Below are 27115 nucleotides of genomic sequence, written 5' to 3'. Positions count from 1 at the left end.
CCAGAGTGGCCGGCAGTCCCGGCAGGCGTGTGTAGCCGGGTTGCACTCTGCCGGGAGGCGAGCGCCGGGAAGCTGGGCACCCGGCTGTCGGTCGGCGGCAGGATCAAGGGCCCCAGAAGGTAACCAGTGAAACCCAGGCCCTGCTCCCCCTGGCTGGCTGCCTGGATCGCCGCTCAGTGAGGTGAGGGGATATCGGCCACCGGTAAGTGGGCACGGACTGGGGCTGCGTCCTGACTCTGGGTTCAAGGGCCCTTTCTGCCCCTGACTTGCTGTGTGACCTGGGGCAAATGGCATTCCTCTCTGAGCCTTAGTCCTCTTTAGCAGAACGAGCGGTAAACTCCATCCTGCTGGGGTGGGCCCACTCAAAGGTTTAATAAAACCGTGGGAGTGTAGCCCTACATTCAACCTGGGCCGGGGGAGTGGAGACCAGAGATTGGGGGCCGGAAGAGGGCTTGAACACATTCCCGCCTCCACATGTCCCTGCATGCCTCCCACAGCTGGCAGCCCTTCCATTGGCTGGCAGAAGGGGAAGACCAGGAAAGGGTTTGAGAGGCTTGAGGATGAATGGGGTGGGGGCACTATTCTATCCCAGGGAGGAGGGGCTGGAGCTCACCTCCAAGTATCCTGGGTGCAGGGGTCCTTTCCAACTCCAATGGAAGGAAATAGGGTTCCAGTGGAAGGAATGAGGTCAGACCTGCATAAGGACTTCCCAACAGGAAGGGCACTGGAGGTGGTCATGAGCTGGCTGTGTGCCTATGTGCATGTGCAATTTGGTATGTCTGGGTTTATCAATTGTCATGTGTGTCTGTAAGGCTACCTGTGAAGAGGTAGTTTTATGTGCATGCACTGGTACCCTGTATGTGTCTGTGTGTCTGTGTCTGTGCATCTGCTGACACATGCGTGCCTGCGTGCACACATGAACTGCCTTTCTGTGGAGGTCCGATGATGTATGACTTTGCTGGCTGCTGGCTGAGCCTGCATTGATTTATCTGGCCCATCCATCAGGGTTTAATAAAACTAAAAGATGAGCATCCATCAGTAGAGGAGGTTGGCAACAAGGTCCTGAGCCTTGGCGACCTGCTCTCCCGCCCACTGCACCCATGGGGGAAGCTTCCTTGGCCCACACACATTCTGTGATACCTGCCAGGACACTCTGCCCAGTCTGTGGGCAGTCTGGGTGCCTGCAAGGCTGCCTGTGGTGAGCCGGACGCAGCTAGCCAGGTAGCAGGCTGGTAGGTGCCAGCGCAGCGCTCAGGTTGATAACGTGTCCAAAAACTTGCAAGTGTTGGGTGGCCAGCCTCTGCCTCAAGCCCTCACTATCCCAGCTTCCCTGGCCTAGGCCCCTCCAGAGTGCCTGTCAATCCAGCAACTGCCCGGCAGCACAACAGAGGCTGCGGGCTGTCTGAGCCCCTGGCTGGCATTCCGCTCACATTGGCTGACATCTGAGCCATACCGGTGGTTAAATATTTTGATTGTCTCCTCTGCCCAGATCCTGCTCCCAGCCTGTGGTGGGGCCCCTAAGAGGGACCAATGTCTGTCCAAACCTCTTGCCACCCCTGACCCAGCAACTGGGCCCTATGGGCTGGCAGTGCTTGCCTGCAGACAGCTGTGCTGTGGGAACTCAGGACCCTGCCTTCCTGGTCTCTGTGGTTTTCAGGTGCTGCCGCGGTGGCTGACCCCTCCTGACCGGGATGCACATATCCTGGGCTCCTGGCCTGTGGCTGCTCGGTCTCTGGGCCACCTTCAGCCATGGGGCAAATCCAGGTGAGATGACACAGAAGGAGGGCCAGGTAACCCGAGGTGCCCAGGTCTTTGCACATATATGCCCATGTATATGCCGGCCATGTGGGCATTCACGGGAGAGTCTAGGGGCTGCACTTAGGACGGCCTGAGGCAATTGTGCACTCAAGCCTGTGAGAGTGAGCTGGGCAGTGGGTATGCATGTGTTTCTGCATATATTCATAACTTTGAGCTTCTGTGCTCACATCTCAGAGTGGCTCTGCGTTTGTCATCTTGGGTCTCTGTGTGAGCCAGTGTCCGTAAACCCACCTTTGCAGGCTGAGGGCGGGGTGAGCAGGCACTGCACTCTCCCTGCAGAAGGCAGCCAAGTTGTATCTTGAAGGCACTGGGTCCTCTGCTCCTTTTCCTGGTGGAGGATCCATCCTCCAGCCCACGTGCTCCGCCTCCACAGCCAGCCTGGATCGCCAATAAAAGGCCCCGCGGAGGCCCAGACTCTGGTTGAGGCAGAGTACAGCTTTCCAGGTCCTGAAGCCAGGGGAAGTTGACCAGGCAACCCGCCCGACACTGCTGGGTGCCCTCTGGGCTCCGTGTCTCTGCTGCTTAGCCAGACAGCAGTAGAACTTCTGGAACCCAAATCCAGCCAGTCGAGGGAGGCAGAGAAACCAAGGTGCTGAAGCAAAGAAGAAAGGGTCGTGCACCGGGGATGTGACTGCCAGTGGTGTGTGCCATGTATGTGCACATATATGCCTATGTATATGCCGGCCATGTGGGCACACACGTGTTCCCACAAATGTGTGTGGGAGTGTTGTTCTCTTCTCCCTTACCAGGTCCCCTTAGGGGGCTGGGGCAGAAAATTTCAACATCTGTAAGGAATCTGGGCCCATTGCCAAGGGATGAGTCACCCACTGCTGCTACGATGCTAAAGACAGTGATGGTCTTTCTGGCCAGACCTGGGGGAGGGAGACTCTAGTGTGGTCACCATGCCCAGGGACCAGCAGTACTTTCAGGCAGGCTAGCTGGGGTGAGGAGTGCCGGCTTCTAGGATCTGACTCGACTGTTTTGCCCCGTTCCCCATCTGCCTTGCAGGAAGGCCTTTTTGATTCTAGTCTCTAGCTTTCTGGTGAGGCACCTCCCCTAGTACTTCTCAGCCCCAGGAAGAGGGAGGACCATGGCTGCTGCCAGCCTGTCCCTTCAGGGCTTTGGAGACTTGCATGAAACCTTCCCCTTCTCTGGAGCCCTTGTCCTCCTAATAGGCCCTGCCTGGAGCCCAAGGCCTTGGTGGTGCCGTTCAGCTTGTGGTCCCCTCAGACCCTCTGTTTCTTCTCACTCTTTCACTAGCTGATTATCTAGGTGAAAAGTCATTCTGTTAGCTGAGACTTGTGTCTGGCCTGCTTGTTTGCTTTGAATGTGGGGAATGGAACTCCACCCATTGCAGAGAACACGTGTACCAGCTGTGCGTGGCATCTCTGGTGGCATGGGGATCCACAACTCATACATGCACAGATATTCACATGCAATCGTACATGACACAAAGTGTGCATGGACCTGATGTTTTGCGCCCCTAAAATGGACCTCTGCCCCCCCACCTGGGTGTGTCATAGAGGGAGCACATGGACATGCACGGCTCCCTACCCTGTTGTAGGCTCCCAATGCCTGTGCTCTGGTGCAGCCCAGCGTTTCTTTCATTCCCTGCCTTGCTGGTCTGTCCCTGACTACAGGCATTGGAAGATTTGGGTTTCTGGAGTTCTGGTCCTGCTGTGCTGTTGACCTACCCAGTGGCCTTGGGCTAGGCTTCAGTCTTCCCGACTCTGTGCTGGGCTCTTCCTAGCTCCCTGGGCAGCCAGGATCAGAAAGCACGTTTCCTAGACCTGATCCTTCCTGGGTTCACCAGGAGCCTCCGCCTGGGCCTCCAGTGCTCCTTGGCCGATTCTCTTCCAGGTGAACAGTGCCCACCTTCACATCAAGAGGGACTCAAGTTGGAACACAGTAGCGACCTCTCTGCCAACGTGACTGGTGAGTGCCCCTCTCACCCCACCGTCCACCTCTGCCATCTTCCTGGAGTGGACTACACCCCCTCCTCCTGCCTGGCTGAGCTCTCCATCTGTGTCTCCCCCAAAGGCTTCAACCTCATCCGCCGACTCAGCCTCATGAAGACGTCTGCCATCAAGAAGATCCGCAACCCCAAGGGGCCTCTCATCCTGCGGCTGGGGGCAGCCCCAGTGACCCAGCCTACACGGTAAAGGCATCGGTGTGATCACCAGCAATTAACACGGACCTCAGCCATGCTCCAGCAATTCTAGATGTGGGGCCGAAGTCCAGGGGCCTTTTGGGGGGGGGGGTCATTTCATCCCTTCCCCTGCCAGGAACCAACCTGGTCTCCACCCTGGGCTTGTGAGGTTGGCTGCAGGGGCCACCTGGCAGCTCTGTCCCCATCTCTGGCAAGCAGTGGGCAGGGCCAGGTCTGTATCTTGTGGGTTCTGGAAGATTGAGAACACAGTATGGGGAAGGGAGGACCTGGCAAGTGAGTCTGTATGTCTGTGTGCGCATGTGCACAAGTGTACCTCTGTGTGTGTGTACATATGTGAAGTCAAATTCCCAGCAGTCCCTGAGTTGTCTGCCCCCTGCTTACCTCTCTGGCCTCAGTCCCCCCAAATGTTCCTCACGTTCTTGTTGCTCTGGTCATGCAGAAGCCTTTCCATCTTTTTTTCTTCACCATCTCCTTCTACCCCCACTCCTATCCCCAGGCCCAGTTATTTGACCCAGGGCATCCTGGATTCCTTGGAAAGAAACCAAAATTATAATGTAGTAACAAAATAGTCATTCTGGAGATTCTTGGTTTATGGTCTCCACCATCGCTGCCGGCAGACCCAGAGGCTCCGTGGGGAAAGGCAACCTCCCCAGTCCTGCACCTGGCTCCTAGAAGGCACTCAATAAATGTGTACAGAATGAATGAATGTACCCACTGGGCATGGTGCTGCACTCCTATAATCCCAGTACTTGGAGGCTGAAATGGAGATCGCAGGTTCAAGACCAGCCTCAGCAACTTAGCAAGACCCTGTTTAAAAAAAAAAAAAGATAGCTGGGCATGGTGGCGCCAGCCTTGCTGGCTTAGGAGACCCTGTTTCAAAAAAAATTATATATATATAATAGGTCTGGGACTGTAGCCCGGAGGTAGGAGGGTTTCCAGGAACCCCAGTACCACCAAAAATAAAAAAATAAAAATAAAAATAAAAATAAAATGTTAATAGCCGGGCGTGGTGGGGCATGCTTGTAGTAGGGTTTCCAGGAACCCCAGTACCACCAAAATAAATAAATAAATAAAAATAAATAAAATGATAATAGCCAGGCGTGGTGGGGCATGCTTGTAATCCCCGTGCTTGGGAGGCTGAAACAGGAGGGTCGCACAGGTTTGAAGCCAGCCTCAGCTACTTAGTGAGGCTCTCAGCAACTTAGTGAGACCCTGTTTCCAAATAAAGTATAAAATAGGTCTGGGAGCATAGCCCAGAGGTAGAAAAGCCCCTGAGTTCCACCACCAGTACCACACACACACACAAAATGATAAGAAAAATAAAAAGAAATAGGGGTGTAGAAAGCCTCTGGATTCATTGCCCAGTACCAAAAAAAAAAAAAAAAAAGGAATAAATGAATGAATAAGGAATGCATGAGTGTGCCTGTGTGTTTGGAGGTGGGTACCTGTGTGCGTGTGTTTCTTAGGTGGCCCCCTCACCTGAGGATCTGGAGTAGGCAGTGGCCAGGTTCTTGCCTGAGCCTCAGGGCGCGCTCTGCTCTGTCCTCAGACGAGTGTTCCCTCGGGGGCTCCCGGAAGAGTTTGCCCTGGTGCTGACGGTCTTGTTGAAAAAGCATACCAACCACAACACATGGTACCTGTTCCAAGTGACCGATACGGATGGGTACCCTCAGGTGAGCCCAGCTCCCTCCTCCACCCTGGTGGCTCCTTGGGACATTGATGGTTCCAGACTGGCCCCACCCTCATGTCAGCTTGCCATTTCTGAGGCTTCTGTGTGCCATCCCAGTGCCCGTCCTTCAGGCTGCCCCTGGTCCACCGGGGCCATCCCATTTTTTCAGGGCGCACTTTTCGCTGGCTTTCTTCCCTTTCTGGACCTCAGTTTCCCCTCCCATAAGGGGACCTTGGTCTTTGCCATGCTGTGGCTCTGGAGCTCTGAATCTGTCCTGCTCTTTTCCCAATTCTGCACAGATTTCCCTGGAAGTCAACAGCCAAGAGCGGAGTCTGGAGCTCCGGGCTCAGGGCCAAGATGGCGACTTCGTGTCCTGCATCTTTCCAGTGCCTCAGCTCTTCGACCTGCGCTGGCACAAGCTGATGCTGAGCGTGGCGGGACGTGTGGCCTCCATCCATGTGGACTGCATCTCAGCCTCCTCCCAACCTCTGGGGCCCTGGCGACCCCTGCGGCCTGTGGGCCATGTGTTTCTGGGCTTGGACGCTGAGCAGGGCAAGCCCGTCGCTGTGAGTGCTAGGTTGAGCCTGGGCTCTGCTTCTCCCTTCCAAGAGCTTGAGTGAGCTCCCTGGACTCTGTATCTGACCAGGACCTTCTCTGGCTCACAGTCCTTTCATGGCTCCCCACTACCCAACAGATGCAGCCTAAATGTATTAATTAACCTGGTACTCAAGGCCCTTCACGATCCGGTTCCTCTAAGAGTTTGCAGCAGCATCTTCCTTTGTGTCGCTCCATGCGGCTCTGCTCTGGTCAGCTTCACCCAGCACTTTCACACGCCCATGCCTTCGCTGTGCTGAGACCGCCACCCGCATGCCTTTCCTTGCACACCCGTCTGCCGACTGGGCCCTGCGTGCCTGGCCTCTCCTCCTGTTCCTCTGGGCCCGTGTTTTGCTCTGTTTTTGGTGACAGCTCTACTCTTGATAGTCTCCCAAGGCCAGACTGGAAACGCCCTGAGGTCAGGTCACGGGGTGGAGACATCTGTGCCTCGCTGGGGGCCAGCACACAGGGCTGTTTGAGAAGATGAAATGAAATGGACTTGTATGTCCCCTGCAGTTTGACCTTCAGCAGGCACACATCTACTGTGACCCGGAGCTTGTGCTGGAGGAAGGGTGCTGTGAGATTCTGCCAGGAGGGGTGAGCGGCCGCCATAGCAAAGCTGGAGGGTGGGGATGGGGACAGGGGCACTGCGTGCTGGAGATGGGATGGGTTCTGGAAGGGGAGGTCTTGGGCTGTGTCTGCCTCTGTGCTGACCCGTCCCCTCCCTCCACACTGAGCAGTGCCCCCCAGAGTCCTCCAAGGCCCGCCGGGACACCCAGAGTAACGAGCTGATCGAGATCAACCCACAGACAGAAGGCAAAGTCTACACTCGCTGCTTCTGCCTGGAGGAGCCTCAGAACAGCAAGGTAGGTGGACAGAGCAGGGCAGGGCAGGAATGAGCTGCCCCCCGACCCGATTGAGGCCTGCCACCAGAGTCAGTCGGCCCTGAGCCCAAGGGAGGAAGGACACTGTCCTTAGAGAGGAGGCCCTGTCCCTATGGGATTCAGAGAGACAGAGACAGCCACCCTGTGCCACCTGTTGGTATTTAGAGTCATGCCCATCCAGCTCAGGAGCTGCCTGGCCCCTCTAGATGCCACCTGGACCCTCCTGATGAGGCCAGGACCAGTCTCGTTGCCAAGGCAGTTTCTCCAGGGCAGGGATACCTGAGGCCAGGGACCTGGCCCCTGTCTCCCCAGAGCTTGCTCCCTCGCCCAGCACCATGGCCAGCTGCCCTGTCCATCTGAGGCTCTCTGGAGGTGGCAGGGAAGCCTGTTCCTCCCTCAGCCCCAGCACTGGCTGGGCCGTCTGTCTGTCCACCGGGCACCGTGCCCAGCCTCTCGCTGCAGGAACACAGGATCCCATTCATTCCCGGTCTTTCTCCGACATCACATGGGTTGGGGGAAGGAGGGGCCCCTGTGGGGGCGGCATGAGCAGGTCCTTGATGTCCTGGGAGGGGCCAGATGCCAGGCTCAGGGGGCACCCGGGGTCCACGTGCCCTGCCTGGGTGCCCCTTCCTGCCTGGTTCCCTGAACCCCACTTTCTTAGGTTTCCTTTTGCTCCATCTGCCCAGGTGAATGCACAGCTGACGGGAAGCATCAGCCAGAAGGCAGAGCGGGGAGCGAAGGTAGAGGCGTGGGCGGGGAGAGCCTCGGTGCCCCTGGTCTGCCCCGTGTGTGCCCCCTGGAAGCCCTGGGAGAAGACACTCCCTCCCACTTCTCCTGCCCGGGCAGAGCTCAGGCTGTGTAGGTGCCAGCTCTGAGAAGGAAAGACAGACAGGGTGGGAACTCCATGCCTGGCACTCTCTGGAGAGTTCACTCCTGCGAGCTCTTGGGCAGGGGTTGGGGCAGTGCTTGATCCTATGAGTGCCCTGCCCACTCCCATGTGCCCCTCTTCCCAGGTGCATCAGGAGACAGCTGCCCATGAGGTGAGCCTCCCGTCTGGCTGCCCCAAGGCTTTGGTTGGGGGTATTGGCATGAGCCCCTTGGACACTGCCCCGGGGCACAGAGCCTGGGCCTGGGGTGACCGTGACTACACAGCTCCTGGCATTTCTCAGGGGCCTAAGGCTGGGCCCATCCGCCCACTGCTTCTCCCTGAGAGGTAGAGCAGCAGCCTGGAGGATACTCCTGGGGAGCGGGCATCAAATGGCCATGGGCATCACGGGAGAGCCCAGGTCTTGGCCATGGAACTTCTAAATTCTGTCTTCACTCTGCCCTGACGTGCTGTGTGGCCCAGAGCCCTCTACTGCTCCTCATCTGGAAGATGGCTGTGGGTCTGAGTTGGCAGGAAATGAGGGCTGAGGCTTGTTTCCTGGGATTCCTGTCTTTACGCTTCTCTCAGATGTACATGGTGCTCTTTGGGCTTGGTGTGTGTGTGTGTGTGTGTGTGTGTGTGTGTGTGTGTGTGTGTGTGTGACCTCCAGGACTGTCCTTTCCTTTCAGTGCCCACCCTGTGTCTCTGGTGCCCGGGAAAGCAACGTAAGTGAATGGAGGGCGTGTGGGTGGGTGGATGTTGCCTGGAGTTGGCTAGGAAGCCTCCTGGTTGAGGACAAGGGGGTCTTTGTGCACTTTTGCACTCCCTCCCTGCTCGGCTTCCCAAGCTAGGGTTCACCCCCACCTCCACCCCGCCAGCCAGGGCTGCCTGCAAGCCAGCCTCCTGTCCTGGGATCTGGGTGGATCAGAGTCTTGATTGCTGATCCCAGCTCTGCAGCCCCCACAGGGTCTCGGGCCTGGTCTGTGTGGAAGGCCTCCTGTCCCCTGGCAGGCCCAGGAAGGGGGAAGGGCTGGCTGGTCACCCCACCAGCACTTGCCCCCTGAACAGATTTCCTTGCTCTCCCTCCATAACTGGCCCTGGTCTAGTCTCCCTCGGGATGAGGGAGAGGCCACCGAGTCACATGACAGAGTCACATGTCATCACTGTGAGCCCAGCTGCTTCCCAACTCTTCCTCTTCCATGGGCAGCATGAGTTACCACCTCCCCAAGGCCTGATGTCCTTGGTCGACAGCCACATTGGTCCACAGAGGGCACACCCCCACCTCCTCAGCTCTGAGTCCCCTGACTTTGGGGGACACGAGAAAGTACCCCTCTGCCCACCCCTTTTTTGATCCAGTTTCCCTCCAAATCTGGTAAAGATGATGGTCCCCAGATGTGCACAAGTTACCACAGCAACCGAGCAGCCATGTTATCCTAGCAACTGGGGGTGGGGCTAGCTGAAAGCCAGACAGGTTATGGAAAGTAGATTAGGCCCCTCTGCAAATGTGACAACCGTAGCAAATTGAGTCAGCATGCTGGTTGGTGCAGAGCAGGGGCTGGAATATGGGCTACTGGTCTTGCTGCCATGCTGTGTGACCTGGCTGAATCACTTGCCCTCTCTGGCTCCCCACTCCCAAAGGTGTAATATTCTCTCTTCTGTCCCATTAGGTCACGCTTGGTCCCTCTGGCCCTAAGGTGAGTCTGATAGAGAACAGGACACCCTTCCATCTTGGGAGGCACCATCTCATCCCATAGCATTGGCCCTGTGGTCGTGTGTTTATCTCAGGACTGTCTAAACCTGTGTGAGTGGGCGATGCCTAAGAGCGTGTGTGTCGGAGAGAGCAGGGGCTGTGTGTCCTTTTCTAAGGCTGTCCTATGCTCCAGGCCCTGGGCTGCGCTCATGCACGCCTATTACCTTCCCAATCCCTCAACACTCACCCCGCAGGGTGAATGTTCTCCTTCACTCTGGGGGAAATTGAGGCCCTGCGTGCCCCTGTGTGCATGACTGGGTGTCAGTGACTGCACCTGAGTGTGGCTACGTGCACCTCTGGGACACACATTTGCACGTGCAGCCCATTGGGGCTGAGGGCAGAACCTGCCTGCCTGCATGCCCGGGGGAGCCACAGAGCTGTGAGCGTGAAACAGGCAGCGCCTGCACACAGCTGTGCGTGTTGCCTGGGGGTCTGTCATGTGACTCGGAGCTGCCTTTGTGGGGTGCCGACTGCATGCCAGTACTTTGCCTGCAGCACCCCATTTCTTCCTCATCACAAGCCCTGGAGGCAGGTGCTAACATGAACCCCATTTGGTCGATGGGGAAACTGAGGCTGAGAGAGGTGTTATGACTGGCTTTCAATTGCATGCCAGCAAGTACAAGACTTGAGTCAGGCAGCCCGATCTCCAGCCATCCTGGGGCTCTGATCTACACCCTGTGTGTGTGTCTAGCACATGTGTGCACGGGCCTCTCTGGGTGTGCTCCGTGTGAGTTGCTGAGCTTGCATATGGGCGCGGGGGAAGTGATGCCCTCTGTGTGCGTGAGACTCTCGGTTTGCCGAATATAGCCTCGTGGGTGGGTGGGGCATGTGGACGTACGTATGGGGCCCATATGCTGCACGCCTGGTGGGGTTTGGTGGGTGCTGCCCGTGTGTGTGGGGGTGTGTGTGTACATTTGTGTGGTGGATGAGTGGGTGCCGGAGGCCAGGAGTGGGAAGCATTTCCTGGAGGCTCCCATGTGCCCCCTTTGGTCCCGGCCACCACTCTGGCTTCATCCACAGGGAGGGAAAGGTGAGCGAGGCCTACCTGGTCCATCTGGCCCCAAGGGAGAGAAGGGAGCACGGGTAAGTGCCCCAGCCACGGCCACTGCAGCACCCTTCCTGGCTGGGCCCATCATCTCCCCTGCAGGAAGCCTGGCCCTATGGGGCTGAGGGCAGGACCCTCTAGTGTGGTGTGTGGAGGCCTCTTTTCTAGGGATACCTAGAAAGAGTGGGTCTAGGGTCACTCCCCCAGGAACCCCAGCTCTGACCTCTGTTCCTCAACCCCAGGGCAATGACTGTGTTCGAATCTCCCCGGATGCCCCGCTTCAGGTAAGACCTGGAGGTGAGGCTAGTTTCAGGACCAAGGTGGGGCCCACCCTCTGTACCCCATCTCATCGGCCATGGCTCCTCACAGCACCTTGTCTCCCTTACAGTGTGCAGAAGGCCCACAAGGAGAGAAGGGAGAGTCAGGAGCCATGGTGAGTGGGGCTGGGATAGGGCAGGGGCAGGTCCTGCCCAGCCCTGCCGCCTGTCCTCGACCCTTCTTTTGTGTCCCCTCCTCGTCTCAGGGACCCTCAGGACTCCCAGGCTCGACAGGCCAGAAGGTAACAGGTCTGGACTGGAGGGGTGGGTGCCAGGGTGGTCTGCAGGTCCCTTAGGCACGAGGAGGAGGTGTCCAAAGTGTTCCTAGAGGATGGCCAAGGGGCCCAGTCCCCTCCCCCACAGCTGGCTTGGAAGTTCTTTGTGTTGTCTGTGCTCCTTTGGAAGCAGAGACCAGGGGAGAAGGCAGCGGCCCCTCCCTGGGCTGGAGCTTCCCTGGCTCTCCCAGGCCTTTTCTTCAGCCCCAGTCACTTTGTCTCTTCTTCCCAGGGTCAGAAAGGCGAGAAGGGCGATGGAGGCATCAAGGGGTTACCTGGAAAGCCCGGCCGAGATGTAGGTGCTCAGGTCCCTCCCCTACCCCCAACAGGGCCTTGAAGCACTGGAAGTTGCTGGGGGATCCAGTCCCCAGCCCCTTGCTCAGACAAGGCAGGAGAACAGGGCAAGGAGCGGGCAGCAAAGGACCCAAACCCAGGAGAACCCAGGCCTCCCGATCCACCCACGTGCTCTGAGGATGGCACTTGATGACCTTGGGCCACGGGGTGGGGCCTGGCTTGGAGAGGGGTGGCGAGGGTAGGGCAGGGGGCATTTACTTGCCTGCTCCATGGGAAGGTGACAGGTCTCTGGTGGTCCTTAAACCCAGCCCTCTTCCCCTCAGGGCCGGCCAGGAGAGATCTGTGTCATCGGGCCCAAAGGGCAGAAGGTAAGCAGTGGGTCTGGGGGACTGAGGTGTGACTTGGCAGGCTGAGGCGGCATCCCCCTCACGTCTTCTGGTGTCTTTGCCAGGGAGACCCTGGCTTCGTTGGGCCTGAGGGTCTGGCAGGAGAGCCTGGGCCCCCTGGCCTCCCTGGACCCCCTGGGATAGGACTGCCTGGGACCCCGGTGAGTAGCCCTTGCCTCTCCTGCTGTCCCTTGCTGAGGGCCTTTCCCGCCCTGGCCAGGGCTGGGGGATAAGGCCCTGACTCAGGGGTCCTGAGGGGCTTATGCTGTAAGAAGGGCTCTGGGAAACAGCCCTCCACCCTGTTTTTGCCCTCAGGGGGATCCAGGTGGCCCTCCAGGACCCAAGGGAGACAAGGTAAGCACAGGTGGGGTGCAGGCACGTGAGGGAGCTTGCGCTGGGCAGGGTCCCAGGGAGGATGGGGGGTCAGCTCAGCCAGACTTTGGTGGAGTGCCTGCATCCCAGTGCTCGCCGAGGTGGGGACTTGCTCTGTCCTCAGGCGTGGGGACAGGAAGCCTTGGCCTAGTAGAGACCGGCGTGGCCCAAGCTCATTGTAGAGCCTCAAACATGACGAGCAGAAAGCCCTGGCAAAGTCTGTCTGCAGTGCTCCTCTGGGGTCACCCCATCACCTCTTCACCTGCAGGGAAGGGCGCTCAGAGGCCTCATTCCCTCCCTGTACCTGTCTTTCGCATGGGAAAGGCTGTGTTGACTGAGAAGACGAGCCACATGGAGATTGGCCTGCCATCTAGGGAGGGGCTGGACAGGGACAGGGAGAGTGGGTCGAGGTCACCAAGGTCACGAGCCTACCCTTCTAACCTTTCTTCCGACCACAGGGCAGCTCTGGGACACCAGGAAAGGAAGGCCCTGGCGGGAAGCCTGTGAGTGGCCCCCATCTGGTGGGGTGGGGTCGCTGCCCACCGTGCCCCGGTCTGCTTTCCCAAGGCCTCCAGAGGGAGGGCCTGCGTCCTCAGGTCCTCTCTTGGCACCCCAGCCCCCTGCCCTGGCACTAATGCCTCCTGCTTCTTCTCCAACAGGGGAAGCCAGGGATTCCGGGGTCAAAGGGAGAGAAGGTGAGTCTGGGGCCTGTTTGCCCTGGGGTGGGGTGGGGGGCCCTTCTTTGCATATGAACACCCAGGGCCCTGGGCCCAAGGTGCTGGATCCTCACCTGTTCTTGTGGGGTTAGTAAAGAGTCTGGTTTGTGGGTCAGCTGGGCTCAAAGCCTTCCTCTGCCACCCATGTGGTCTATAAACATGGCGGGTCGATTTTCTCAACCCAAGTCTCCACGTTGGTCAGTGGGACACGTTCATTTCCCGTATTGCTGTGAGGATATAGTTTTGTGGTGTCGGGAGCTTTACCTTGAATAATGAGTCAGTTGACGAGGAAGCCCCTGCAGTGTTCCTGCAGGGTGATGGATGTTGAGGGCAAGGCGCTGGCCACCCATGCAATGTCTAGAGCTTGCGTGGGCAGGAGGCACAGAACCGGCCTAGGCCTTTCCCCAGGCCTCACCCTCTCCTTTCATAGTCTCTCCTTTTGCTAGGGTGACCCCTGCGAAGTGTGCCCAACACTGCCTGAAGGGTTCCAGAACTTTGTGGGACTCCCTGGAAAACCCGGGCCCAAGGGGGAACCAGGTGATCCTGCACCAGCCAGGGTGAGTATCCAGGTAGCCACTGAAGGATACCCCCACACCTTATGCACATGCAAAACAGACCCTGGAGCATGATCATAGAGAGGAATTGGGCAGAGGGGCTGGGTACCTCTCATGGCCACAGAGAGAGTATGGGCAGAAAGACTAGGTGGTAAGGGGGTTGGAACCATAGAGTTAGGACTGGGCTAGAGTGTCCCCGTCTCCACAGCAACCTCCTGTGGCTTTCTAAGAGACTTTAAGATGCCTTTTGGCCAAGTTGGGGTGGAGCCGTCCCTTATTGTGAGTGAAGCTGGGCCTGGGGCTTGATAGTGGCGGAGGTGAAGGTAGGGAGTGGGCAGGACTAGTTGGGGTCCTAGACAGGGCTCCCACCCTCTTCCTCACAGACTGTCTCTTTCAGGAGGGCCTGGGAACTGCCAGACAGAAAGGTGATCGGGTATGTATGGGAATTTCCCACTGGGGTAGTTTTGCCTGGCTGCATTTCCCTTGTTTGTTACATGGGTTGATAAACCATGCCTCTGGGTGCTGGCCTTGAACCCAAGGGACCCCTGGGTGTTTGATGGGTGTATAGTGTGTCACATTGCTGTCTTCATATGTGGCAGGGAGTTTGGGGTACTCTAATATGCCCAGTCTCATCCCACAAACCATTTTCCCCTGCAGGGAGACCCCGGCATCCAAGGCGTCAAAGGAGAGAAGGTGAGGCCGTCCCTGTCTGCCCCTCTGCCTACCTGGGAACCTCTCTGATACCTCCTTTTCCTTCCCTAGGGAGAGCCCTGCTCGTCCTGCAGCTCCATGGTAGGGGCCCAGCATCTTGGGTCCCCCACGGGAGTGGAAGGCAGTGTGGGCTCCCTAGGCTTTGGCTTGCCTGGCCTTCCGGTAAGTGGCCCACTCTTGCCACACTGCTGGCAGGGACCAGGAGGGAACCCATGGGGCAGGTGTGTGCCGGGCCCTGTCCTGGCCCCTCCCTCCATCCCGGTGCTGCCCCGATTCTTGCCCTGGGCCTTCCTCTTTCCCCCTTGGAGTGTCACGTATAGAAGGGTAATCGTCCAGCTGCCCGCAGGGTGTGGGATTCACAGTCCCCACTGTCCCTTCCTCTTTCTGGTTGGACGTTGGGATAGTGGGGTCTTGGAGGGGTGTGCATGGGGGTGGGTGCCGTGACTTTACCTCGGTTGCTTTTCAGGGGAAAGCTGGGGCTCCAGGGCCATCAGGGCTGAAAGGAGAAAAGGTGAGACCTGGGCTAGATATCTAGGGTACCAGGGTGTGTTGGCAGGGAGGCCGGGCGGGGTGGCCATGGATGAAACTAAATTCACAGTGAAACGATTCATTGATATTTTGCAAACCAGAGTCAAATAATTTATTTCTGGGAGCCTTCATGTTGTTCGAGACAGTTTCTTAGTGTTGTATTTTTATTTTTTTTATTATTATTATTTTTTTTAATTTTTGGTGGTACTGGGGTTCCTGGAAGCCCTTCTACCTCCGGGCTACACTCCCAGACCTATTTTTACATTTTTATTTGGAAACAGGGTCTCCTAAGCCAGCGCGCGCGGCTGGCTTCGAACCTGCGCGATCCTCCTGTCTCTGCCTCCCAAGCGCGGGGATGACAAGCGTGCGCCACCACGCCCGGCATGTTGTATTTTTAATGTAATGATCATCTAACAAAATTAAGCACATTCAAGACTACCTAATAGTAAAATAATGTTTAAGACTTCGTTCCCACTTGTTATGAGCTGGGCATTGTTCCAAGTCGCGTGTGTCTATTAACTTGTTTTATCTTCCCTCAGACCTTATGGAGTAGGTACTCGCTTATTCCCATCTTATGGATGAGGAAAGGGAGGCACAGAAAGGTCAAATAAGTCGCCCAAAGCCAAATGGGAGTTTGAATGCAGAACTGGGATTAGAGCCCAGGACGTCTGGCTCCCAGGTTTATAATCAGTACCACTCGGCCAGGCCACTTGATCTTAGTGGCTGTGTTAACATGTACTTATGATTGCATTACAGACAGATGACAGCATTGAACTGCTGAGTGTTACTCAGATGAGGGGTTCTGTGGGTGTGCGAGGGCCTAAGTGTGAGAAACACCGAGATGTCTGCAGACTCCACTCTAACAGGCAGGCCGCACTGGCATTTCTCAAGTGGAGACTTTGCAGCCCTCCGACACATCTCTTCTCTTTCCAGTCTTTTTCGTCTCAGCAAATCATATATACCCAGGCACCCAGACCCCAAACCTGGTGTCCCCCTCAGCTTCTCCCTCGCCCACATCCTCACCCCTTCCCTCCAGCTCAGTCGCAGGTCGTGACAGTTCTGCCAGGCGTCTCCCCGCACCGGTGCTACCTCAGGCGGGGTCCCCATCCTCTCTCACCTGGATGGCGGTGGCCTCCTCTGACCTCCCACGGCCACTTGGCCTCCGGTAGCTAAGTGGCTTTGTAAAAGGAACTCGGATCACATTATTTCCTGCTTGCCTTCCTTCCAGGACTTGACTTCAACCAGTCTCGCTGGGTCTCCCCCGGGGTGACCCAGGCCTGCCTTCCTTTCCAGGTGCATCTGGCTCCCTCTCTGCTCTGTTAGCTGTATTTGTCCTCTTTCCATTTGGGAATATGTCACCTCCTAGATTCCACACTGGTGGTTCCCGATAGAAACATCTAGAACATTTTCCCTCCCCATTTCCCCCCTAGTCTTTCACCAGTGAACCTTATTCTTGTCTCTGATAATAATTGGATTACCTCTTCTCTGACTACCTGGTCTACATGGGCTCCTCCTGTGCCTTGTCACCTTGCTTGTTTCCTTGGTAGCACACAACATTATTAAGATTATTGTTTAGGAACCGGGCGTGGTGGTCCACGCTTATAATCCCAGCATTCAGGAGGCTGAGACAGGAGGATCATGGTTTGCGGACAGCCTCACCTACTTAGTGAGGCCCTCTACAACTTAGACCCTGTTTCAAAATAAAGAATAGAAAATAGGGCAGGGGGGTGTAGCTCAGAGGTAGAATGCCCCTGGCTTCCATCCCCAGACCCGCAAAAAAAAAAAAGATTGTTGTTTAAGTTGGGTATGGTGGTGCACACCTGTAATCACAGTGCTTGAGAGGCTGAAATGGGAGAATCATAGCTTTGAAGCCAGCCTCAGCAACTTAGTGAAGTCCTGTTTCAAAATAAAAAATAAAAAAATGGCTGGGGTAAAAAATAAAAAAGTAGCTTAGAGGTAGAACTCCCCTAGGTTCAATCCTTAGTACCATACTCCTGAAAAACGATTATTGTTAGGCTGGGCGTGGTAGTAACACATTGTAATCCCAGTATTTGGGAGGCTGAGACAGGAGGATTGCAGGTTCAAAGCCAGCCTCAGCAACTTGTGAGGCCCTCTGAAAGTTAGTGAGACCCTGTTTAAAAATAAAGAATGAAAAATAGGGCTGGGGGTGTAGCTCAAAGGTAGAATGCCCCTGGGTTTGATCCCCAGTTCCACAAACAAACAAACAAACAAACAAAAAAGATTATTGTTTAAAGAGTTCTAAGTATTCAAGCACTACAAGGTGCTTTTCACGTACCCAGTACCCAGCCTGGTGCCCAGTGCAGAAAGGCCTTCAATGAACATCTGTTGAATAAATAGTGACCTCTGGGGGCTGGCCAAGGGCTAAGAGTGGGGCTGGGCTTCTCTGAAGTGAGACTGGGTGCCAAATCATAGCTCCTAGCCTGTGGTTGGCCACAGTCTCCCTTGGGGACCTCAGGGGATTGCTCTTCCCTCTTGGGCCTCAATTTCCCTATAGGTAGGAGGTACAAGTGTATCCTAGACATCCCAAGTTTAAGTTTGGGATCGCACTAGCACCTCTGCCCCATCTCCCATCTGACCGTGCGTTCTGTGCTTGGTCCTCAGGGTACTTTCGGGGAGGCAGGGCCCATCGGCAGCCCGGTAAGGATGCTTTTGATGGCAGCAGCTTGGGGGAGGGCAAGGGGGAGGTGCTGCCCACTGTCAGGGGACTGATCGGCTGAAACTGGGTATTACACGTGGCTTCTTCTCATGTAGGGACCACCAGGGCCAGTGGGACCGGCGGGCATCAAAGGAGCAAAGGTGAGCCCGGTATCTCCCTCATCACCCAGGCGCATGCCAGAGACAGATGCTTATCTAGCTCTACTTCTAACCCTGGGGGCTCCTCATCACCTGTGGGGCAAAGTCTAACTCCTCAGCATGCTGTCAAGGATGCCTGAGGATGCCTGATGCCTGCGGATGTGGCCTCCACCTCTGTTACTTCCTGGTACCCCCACAGTCTCGCCTGAGATGCCCCCTGCCCCACAGAGGCGTCAGATGCAGCTACATTCTGCAGGCTCATTTCTCAAGCAGAGCCCTAGGACCCCAGGTCCTATGAACCCCTAACCCTGCATCCTTGCTCTGCAGGGGGAGCCTTGCGAGCCGTGCCCAGCCCTGTCCAGGCCTCAGGATGGAGACAGCCCTGTGGTGCACTTGCCTGGCCCGGCAGGGGAGAAGGGGGAGCCTGGGCTCCCAGGCTTCGGCCTGCCAGGGAAACAGGTGAGCTCTAGGGCCTCTGGAGGTGGACATGGGTGGGGCTTGAGAGAGTGAAGAAGTCCTGCTCCTGGGCAAAGCAGAGTCGTGGGAATACATAAGGGGGGGGGGGCTTGTGTCCAGCAGAAGGTACCTGACAGGCTTCTGCCCGTTACCCTGGACACAGCGTGGCGGAGCGGACAGAAGGAGCACCAGCCTCAGACCAGATGGAGCAGGCTTCAATCCCAGCCCCGCCTTTTACCAGATCTCTGACTCGCGGCTGTTCTCTGAGCCTCTGCGATCTGTCCGTAGAGTGTGGTGCGGCTGAGCTAGGATGTGCGGAAGCACTGAGCACTGCGCACAGCCCTGGAGAAACCCGGCCTCCGCCTTGGGTCTTGCCAGTGTTACTGCCCTGATAGTAGCAGCAAACACCGGCTGAGTGGGCGCCACGTGCTGTGAGCTGTTCACGTGCCTTAGCCCATCTGAACTCACAAGGAGCCCCTGAAGCTGAAGCCCATGTTATTTTTGTTGCCCCCATTTGACAGATGAGGGGAGCTAGGCACGGGGCTGGATGAGGTAACCTGCCCAGGTCAGGCAGGTAGGGAGTCCGACGGGGGTCTCCCCGCATCACCCTTGAGATTGCTTCCTTAGCTGAGAGCGGACACTGACTTGCCATCTGATTTGTTTTCTGTTATATCCCTTGGGTCCAACACAGAGCTGGCACTCAGGGGTGTCTGGGAATGCTTTCTTTCCAGGGCAAGGCTGGAGAGCGTGGATTGAAGGGGCAGAAGGTGAGAATGTGGGGGGCTATGGATAGGTGGGCACCAGCTCCTCTCAAATGCCCTCCAGCTCTCCTGATGCCTACTTTCTGTTCCCTTCCTGGCCCCCAGCCCTCAGCCCTGTTGAGGGACTGTGGGTGCCACAGGTCCCCAGGGGTACCCCATCCTCCTTGACCCCCACTCCTTACAGGGTGATGCTGGGAATCCCGGAGACCCTGGAACACCAGGCACCATGGGGCAGCCGGGACTGTCAGGAGAGCCTGGGGTTCGGGGCCCTGCAGGACCAAAAGGAGAAAAGGTCAGTTTGGGGGGGCAGTTTGTTGTGTGGGTAAAAAGAGGCTTGCAGGGTTGGCCATGAGCCTCAGAGGAGGCCGGAATCACTGGGTGGAGACTCCTAAGCTCTTCTCTGCTTCGAATGACAGGGCCTATTTTGACTTCCCAGGCTGAGGTGGAGGCAGAGGGCTCAGAGGGGCACAAGGACCTCTTTGCAATGCCTCCCGGCCTGGTTGCCAACTTTGACTGATGGGCTCCTGGCCCTGCCCATCTCTGACCAGGGTGATGGCTGCACTGCCTGCCCCAGCCTGCAGGGGGCGTCGACTGACATTGTGGGACTGCCTGGGATACCTGGCCCCAAAGGAGATCAGGGCCCTGAAGGTGTGGGCCGGCCTGGTAAACCGGTGAGTTCCAGCTGCCTGCCCTCTGGTGTGTCCAGCCGGGGCTTTGCCCTGTCTTCTTCCTGCCCCTCCTTTCCTGTGGGGACTCCACAGATCCCCTTGTGCCTTTTAGGGCCAGCCTGGTTTGCCAGGAGTCCAAGGGCCCCCAGGACTGAAGGGCACACAGGTATGTGTGAGCAGAGCCTGGGCTGCTACTGTGCGTGGATGAGGCTCAAGGTGGGGGCCACCTGGGGATGAGGGGACTGGGAACTGGGAGCAGAGTGGAGAGGTAGAAGGCGGGGGAGGGCCAAGAGAGGGGCTAGAAGAAGGGTGAAGGGTGAATCCCAAATCTTGAGCCAGGGCCTGTCCTTCTGCCTCTTCAGGGAGAGCCAGGGCCACCAGGAATGGGAGCCCAGGGGCCCCAGGTGAGTGTCCAGCCTTACCTTTATCTCCCCCACAGCAACCCTTCCCATCCCCCAACTGTGGGGCTCTGCCTGCCCCCAGGTGCTCAAGGGCGCAGCTCTGGGAAGAGGGGGCAGACAGCAGCCCTAGCCAGCTCTCTGATGCTCAGGGTCTTCTTGGGGAGCGCCTCTGACTTTGGGCCGGTCAAAACCCCAGTCTGCCCAGGTCTGCCGATGGGGTGGGGGCAGCGGGGCAGGTCGGCACATGCCCCAGTCTGCCCTTTCTGACTTGCAGGGGGAGCCGGGAGTCCAGGGTTTGCCTGGTGTTCAGGTACGTCTGCCTTGGGCTGAAGGAGGCCGGCAGGGAAGGGCCATTCCAGATAGGGGATAACTCGCCACGCTTCCATCTGTAGGGATTTCCAGGACCTCGGGGACCATCTGGCCCCGCTGGAGAAAAAGGTGCCCAGGTGAGCATCTGCCTCTGTGACGCTGGACCTTCAGGGCTTTTGAGTGTCTTAGGACTGGGCGCAGGGGACCTGGGAGCTAAGCGATGCCCGTTGGAGGGCTGCCCAGGACCCAGTGTGAGGCGTCTCGCCTGCTGGACCATGCTAACGTCAAATCTGCTCTTGTGCCCTCTCTTCCCCAGGGACCTCCAGGGTTGAAAGGAGCCATCGGACCTGTGGGGCCTCCTGGGGCCAGTGTCTCTGGGCCTCCGGTAAGAGTCCCCTATGCTCTGTGCTGGGGATGTTGCTGGGACCAAGACACTGCTGCCGGGAAGAGGGCCTGGAGCTGACCCAGCTCTCCCAGCAATGGGGGCGGGAGGAAGAAGCCTCAGCTCAGCAGCCTCTGGAAGGAGGGTCTGCATGGCGGGGCCCTGGATAGTAACAGCACCACTGCCGGTTTTCCCCCCTCTGTTTTTGTTTCTGTTTTTGTTTGTGTGTGTGGTGCTGGGGATGGAACCCAAGGGCCTTCTACCTCCAGGCTATACCTCCAGACCTATTTTATTTTTTATTTGGAAACAAGGTCTCACTAAATTGTTGAATGCCTCACTAAATTGCTGAGAGCCTCACTAAGTTGTTAAGGCTGTCCACAAACCTGTCTCAGCCTCCCAAGTACTGGTATTATAAGCATGCACCACCACACCCGGCATCCTCTACTTATTTATTTTTATTTATTTTTTTTGTGGTACTAGGGATAGAACCCAGGGGCATTCTACCCCCAAGATACACCCCAGCACTATTTTTTATTCTTTATTTTGAAGCAGGTTCTCACTGAGTTGCAAAGGGCCTCACTAAGTAGCTGAGGCTGTCCTTGAACTGCCATCCTCCGGTCTCAGCCTCCCAAATGCTGGGATTACAAGCATGCACCACCATGCCTGGCTCTCTCTTCTTTTGTAAAAGATACTTTTATTGTTTTCTTCTTTTAAATTAAGATGTAATAGTTGTACATATTTTGGGGTACAGTGTGATAATTTATTATTATTATTGTTATTATTATTTTGGTACTGGGGATTGAACCTAGGGGCATTCTACCTCTGAGCCACACCTTCAGCCCTTTAACTTTTTTTTTTTAATTTTGAACCAGGGTCTCACTAAGTTGCTAAGGCTGGCCATGAACCTGTGATCCTTCTTTCTCATTCTTCCAAGTACCAGGATTATAAGCATATGCCACCACACCTGGCTGGAGTGTGATCCTTTCTTTCTTTCTTTCTTTCTTTCTTTCTTTCTTTCTTTTTTTTTTTTTTTTTTTTTTTTGGTGGTACTGGGGTTCCTGGAAGCCCTTCTACCTCTGGGCTACACTCCCAGACCTATTTTTATATTTTTTATTTGGAAACAGGGTCTCCTAAGCCAGTGCGCGTGGCTGGCTTTGAACCTGCGTGATATTCCTGTCTCTGCCTCCCAAGCGCGGGGATTACAAGCGTGCGCCACCACGCCCAGCTGATCATTTCAATTTATGTGTGTGATGTGTAATGATCAGGTCAGGGTAGGTAGTATTTCCATCTCCATATAATTTCTTTGTGCTCAAAACCTTTAGCTCCTCTTCTAAAATTGTTTGTATTTATTTTTTCAGTACTACACCCCTGGTCCTCTTTATTTTTTATTTTGACATAGGGTCTTGCTGAGTTGCAGAGGCTGGCCTTAAACCTCTGGTCCTCCTGTCTCAGCCTCCTAAATAATGAGATTACAGGCATGCACCACAACACACGGCTTCTTCTCAAATACTTAACAGTAGTTGAGTCACCCTACTGTGCTGTGGAGCACTATTCCTCCTCTCTAACTGTGTTTGGGTACCTATTATCTACCCACCCGCTGGCCCACCCCCAGCCTCTAGTAATTTCCTTCCACTCTCTTCAGCTTTGAGATTGACTTTTCTGGCTTTTGCAGAGGAGAAAGAACACGCTTGCCACCATTGTTTGAGTAGCAGTCATGCAGAGGCCAGGTGCTAAGCTCTGAACACACAGAAAGTCCTTTCCCCTTTCAACCCTTCTAAGGGAACTGTTATTATTGTTTCTGTTCCCTAAATAAGGAAACTGAAGTCCAGAAAGTTGTGGGGCAAAGCCCAGAACTTGAAGCCCAGTCTTAAAGCCCGCTCCCGGCCGGGCGTGGTGGCGCACCCTGTAATCCCCGCGCTTGGGAGGCAGAGACAGGAGGATCGCGCAGGTTCGAAGCCAGCCGTGCGCACTGGCTTAGGAGACCCTGTTTCCAAATAAAAATATGAAATAGGTCTGGAAGTGTAGCCCGGAGGTAGAAGGGTTTCCAGGAACCCCAGTACCACCAATAAATAAATAAATAAATAAATAAAGCCCGCTCCCTTCCAATCCTCGACCCACTGGAGACCAGCACTGCCGGGTGGGGCGATCCGATGATGGAAATGTTCCATTCTGCGCTGCCTGACACAGAGATTCCCATGTTTCTGTGTGTCTATTGAACAAATTGCATAGATTAGGCAATAATAAGTGCATTTCCTCATTTTAGTCATCAAAGACCTGTCTAATAGTCAGCCTCGACTCTGTGTGAACCCTCTAGAGTTTCGCAAGATGATATAATTTTAGCTGAAATCAAAGAAATGCTACCTTTCAGCCAGCCTGTGCCATGCTGGGTCGTGGGCAAATGTATAATTTTTCTTCAGCTTTTGGTAATGTTGAAAATAGCCCAGTGAACCGTATCCTTTGCTATCTTTGTGGATCCCTAGAGGAATTCTTGTTCCAGTTTGAGAATCGCTGATGGATTCCTCTAGAGGCTGCATCAAAGCCCAGAGAGGTGGGGACTTGCCCAGGCCTACACAGCAATCTGTACTGCCCCAGAGAGCTGGATACTCAGGGCCCTGCCAGGCCCAGGGAACCCCGGGGTAAAGGCACAGAAGGGGTCCTGGTTCTGGGGAACAAAGGTGGAAGGTCCCGCTGGGAGAAAGTTATGGGGCCACCCACAGTGAAGCCAGGCTGGCCTCTGACCCTGAGCAGACCCATGCCTTTGTCCAGCTGTTTTCCCTTCCAGGAGCACTCTCTGGACCTCTCCTCAAGCTGAATCCCATCCAGATGGCTTCCTAAGCCTGCCGCATGCTCACTAGTGTAACCTTAAGCAAGTGACAGTGTCTCAGAGTCTCCGCTTCCTTGTTGAGAAAATGGGGGCTGAAAATCTCCCAGCTGTCAGCTGGGGGGGGTGGGGGGAATGTGTATATCAGGCACTAAAAAGAGAGAGGAGGGAGCAGGGCTCTGGGCCAAACAGGCTTTGTGCTGTCCTGCCATTGTGAAACAGAGCAGTCCTGTCCGGCAGCACCCACCCGCTGCTCTCTGATAGGCTCCTGCTCCAGCACCTGGCGCCCCTAGGTGTGCCAGAGATGCCGGTCTTCTTCCTCACTCCCTGCTGGCCTCAGTCTCCCCCTCCAGGTCGTGGCTGCTGGGAAGCCTGGCCCGGCTTCTGTTTGTCCCGTTGCCCCCCCTCCCCTCTCTGAGATGGGCCAGATGGCCGACTGCTGTCCAACCTCACCTACCAACTTAGTTCTCCCCCTTCAGGGCCAGGATGGGCAACGAGGACAGACTGGACCTCCAGGATCCAGAGGGATGCCAGTGAGTATGGTTCCTCCACAGCAGGAAGCCATGGTGGGCCCTGCCTCTGCCCCCGACCTGCTCACCTCCCTGTGCTTCTTCTCTGCAGGGTGAGAAGGGATCTCGAGGAGAGAAGGTAAGTCCCAAGGACCTGCGGCCACTGCCCTGGGGGTCAGCAGCCCCTAAAGCCCCACCCCCCAGGGGAACCTGTGCACACGGTAGTTGCTCCAGACTAAAAGATAGGAGCTGGGGAGACATCCCAGGCTCCTTGCTTCCGTTGGTCCCCTGATTCCAGGGCCCCAGGTACTCCCCACCTCACATGGTGGCTGGCCCAGGACTTAACCAGGGTCACAAGGGACCAGAGAACTCCGAGGCCCCTAAGGGAGCAGCTGCATTTTCGAAGAAGGGCTGAATCAGAGGCTGGGCAGGACCTGAGCTGGGCAGGACTAGTGGTGAGGAGGCAGAGAGGCAGGGGCTAGGAGAGAAGGGCCCGGAGGAGCCGGGCTGGGTGGAGCCGTAGCCCTGGGGCAGCCATGGTGATAGGGCCAAGCCAACAGTAACAGTAACAGCCACTGCCCTGGCTGAGTCCTGGGGCAGGGCCTCTCACACAGGAGCCCTCCCATCCTCATGATGGTGGATGCAGTTAGATTATCTTCCCCATTTTACAGAGAGGGAGGCTGAGGCTCACAGAGGTTGTCCACAGACACAACATAGGTGGATTGTGGATTCGAAACCTGGCCTCTCCCTCTCCAGGGCTCAGCTGTCAGTTTCTAGAGGGCCCCACCCTTGCTGCCTGTGACGGAGGCCCTTGTCTTTCCAGGGTGAGCCAGGGGAGTGCTCCTGCCCCTCTCGAGGAGACTCCATCTTCTCTGGCATGCCGGTAAGTGGTGCTGAGAGCCTTCGGCGCCAGGGGACAGGCCTGGCTTCCCGCCTCGCCAGGTGCCCAGTGTGTAAAGCCCCGCAGGGCTTCGCACCCCAGCCAGCCACCTCCCCATGCAGCCCTGCGCTTGGTGTAGACGTCGCCTATAACCTCTCCCCTTCTTTTGCGACCCCCACTCCCACCCAGGGTGCTCCGGGACTTTGGATGGGCAGCTCCTGGCAGCCGGGCCCGCAGGTGTGTGTCGCTTCTCTCCTCTGTGCCTCCTCTTGTCCGCCAGTGCCCCGCGGCTTGCCCGTCCGGATGCTGCTGCCCTCAGCAAGAGGCGGACACTCTTCCTGCTCTGATTGGCTCTTTTCTCCCTCAGGGTCCCCCTGGTGTTCCCGGACCACCAGGCCCCCCGGGAATGCCTGGGCTGCAGGTAAGAGGGGAGAAAAGAGTGAAGGGTGTGGGGGGCAGGGCTTGTGCAGTCCTGATGGCCACTTCATGCTGGACCCCAAGGACAGTGCTCCCCTGGCCAGCCACATATCCCAGCCAGGGCTCGCCCTGTCTACGCCTGTTCCCCAGGGTGGCATGGCAGGTCCCTGGATCAGGCCAGGCAGTGTGCATGCCCTGCCCTTTTCAAGGGGTGCCCTGCTGTGTGTGAGCCCAGGCACCCCAACCGCGGGTGCCACACTCAGGCTTTGCTCAGCTCTGAGGAACAGAATCGGGTCAGCTCCACTCCCTTCTGCGGGTGCGCAGCTTGTTCTGCAGAGCATTTAACATTCGTTGATGCAACGCACATTCTTACATGTCTGCTATTTTTCAGGCACTCTCTTAGGTGCTAGGATAGGACAACAGACAAAAACAAAATTCCCTGACTCTTGGAGTTTGCATTCCAATAGAATAAAAAGGCAATGAGCAAGATAAAGGAAATTAAATGTAGTACATTAAAAAGTGGTATGTACTAAAGACAAAGATAAAACAGGGGATGGAGATAGAAAATGGAAGGAGGGCAGGAAAGTTGTTTGCGAAAAGTGCTGAAACGAAGGTGGAAGGTGACATTTGAATCGATACTAAAGGAAGCAGAGGTGGCCCGTGAGGGGCGCTCCCCAAGCAGGGAACGCAGCAGGTGCGGGGCCCAGAGGCGGCCGGGTGGCCTGATGGTGGGAGCACAGCCAGCAGGCCAGTGCCAGCAGGGACAGTGTCAGGAGCTGAGATCTGTGTGTTGTGTGACATTTTGGCCTGAGTTTGCGTCTCTGAGCCAGGTGGCCCTCACTTGAGTCCCAGCCCACCAGGCGTAGGCGTGTAATGCTGGCAAGTTGCGTAACCTCTCTGTGTCTCAATTCCTTCATCAAGTGGGGACAGTTACAGCGCCGATCTCACAAGGATTTTTGTGAGTATTTAAAAATGTAATGCCTTCGAAGTGTATAGACTGTTCCTGGTGCATATTAAGTGCCAGGAGGCTTTGGCTATCATTACTACAATCGAGACTACTTTTGTTACTTATAGCCATCTCCCATTCATTTGAGCCTTACACCAGCCCCAACAAGAAGGCGTTGTTATTTCTAATTCACAGCTGGACAAACCCAGGAACTGGCAACCCTGGCCTGAGGCTCCCCCATACAGAGCACTTGGGGTACAGTTCCCAGTGGCTTGCATACCAGGAGCCAGAGCCCACGGCCACATGGTCTTGATGACTAATTACTGTATTTCATCCAGATCCATCGCAGATGATGAGATGATGAGGAGACTGAGGCACAGAGGTTAAGAATCACACGCCAGGCCACATAGCTAGCAGGTGGCTGAGCCTAGGCCTAACGCTGGGCAGCTCTTTTCTCTTCTACAGTAGAACAACACGAGAGACATTTAGTTCTAAGAGGGCAAAAAAAGAATCAGTCTTGGGCTTGAACTAACACACCAGCAATGGAGAGTAGGATGTGTGTGTGTATGTGTGTGTGTGTGTGTGTGTTAATAACAATAATAATAGTAATAATTAGCCAGGCGTGGTGGCGCACGCTTGTAATCCCCGTGCTTGGGAGGTGGAGACAAGAGGATTGCACAGGTTCAAAGCCAGCCTTGCTGGCTTAAGAGACCCTGTTTCCAAATAATAATAATAAATATATATAAATATATATATATATATATATATATATATATATATATATATATATAGTAGGTCTGGGA

General features: G+C 56.0%; 1 protein-coding gene across 1 annotated transcript in view; it reads left to right on the top strand.

Moving 5' to 3' along the window:
• Window positions 1-1691: 1691 nt before the first annotated feature.
• COL16A1 (collagen type XVI alpha 1 chain) overlaps window positions 1692-27115 on the top strand; it is a gene marked incomplete at both ends in the record, with an annotated part of 49568 nt that continues 24144 nt past the window's right edge. Inside the window, 41 exons of the mRNA XM_080692055.1 lie at window positions 1692-1764; window positions 3679-3753; window positions 3859-3976; window positions 5538-5661; window positions 5957-6223; window positions 6768-6848; window positions 6992-7117; window positions 7822-7875; window positions 8149-8175; window positions 8690-8725; window positions 9668-9694; window positions 10771-10833; window positions 11038-11079; window positions 11184-11228; window positions 11319-11354; window positions 11620-11682; window positions 12005-12049; window positions 12133-12228; window positions 12383-12421; window positions 12898-12942; window positions 13099-13134; window positions 13602-13712; window positions 14367-14402; window positions 14472-14582; window positions 14887-14931; window positions 17571-17606; window positions 17721-17765; window positions 18090-18221; window positions 18950-18985; window positions 19164-19271; window positions 19528-19650; window positions 19760-19813; window positions 20010-20051; window positions 20323-20358; window positions 20441-20494; window positions 20674-20742; window positions 24040-24093; window positions 24182-24208; window positions 24893-24952; window positions 25139-25186; window positions 25317-25370. Of these exons, the coding sequence (XP_080548181.1) occupies window positions 1692-1764; window positions 3679-3753; window positions 3859-3976; window positions 5538-5661; window positions 5957-6223; window positions 6768-6848; window positions 6992-7117; window positions 7822-7875; window positions 8149-8175; window positions 8690-8725; window positions 9668-9694; window positions 10771-10833; window positions 11038-11079; window positions 11184-11228; window positions 11319-11354; window positions 11620-11682; window positions 12005-12049; window positions 12133-12228; window positions 12383-12421; window positions 12898-12942; window positions 13099-13134; window positions 13602-13712; window positions 14367-14402; window positions 14472-14582; window positions 14887-14931; window positions 17571-17606; window positions 17721-17765; window positions 18090-18221; window positions 18950-18985; window positions 19164-19271; window positions 19528-19650; window positions 19760-19813; window positions 20010-20051; window positions 20323-20358; window positions 20441-20494; window positions 20674-20742; window positions 24040-24093; window positions 24182-24208; window positions 24893-24952; window positions 25139-25186; window positions 25317-25370 (2799 nt within the window). The remainder of the gene's footprint in view (window positions 1765-3678; window positions 3754-3858; window positions 3977-5537; window positions 5662-5956; window positions 6224-6767; window positions 6849-6991; window positions 7118-7821; window positions 7876-8148; window positions 8176-8689; window positions 8726-9667; window positions 9695-10770; window positions 10834-11037; window positions 11080-11183; window positions 11229-11318; window positions 11355-11619; window positions 11683-12004; window positions 12050-12132; window positions 12229-12382; window positions 12422-12897; window positions 12943-13098; window positions 13135-13601; window positions 13713-14366; window positions 14403-14471; window positions 14583-14886; window positions 14932-17570; window positions 17607-17720; window positions 17766-18089; window positions 18222-18949; window positions 18986-19163; window positions 19272-19527; window positions 19651-19759; window positions 19814-20009; window positions 20052-20322; window positions 20359-20440; window positions 20495-20673; window positions 20743-24039; window positions 24094-24181; window positions 24209-24892; window positions 24953-25138; window positions 25187-25316; window positions 25371-27115) is intronic.

Source organism: Muscardinus avellanarius (assembly GCF_963383645.1).
Source record: "Muscardinus avellanarius genome assembly, chromosome: 3".
NCBI classification, from domain to species: domain Eukaryota; kingdom Metazoa; phylum Chordata; class Mammalia; order Rodentia; family Gliridae; genus Muscardinus; species Muscardinus avellanarius.
Note: the sequence above shows the minus strand (reverse complement) of the source record. Positions and strands in the feature narration are given on the sequence as shown.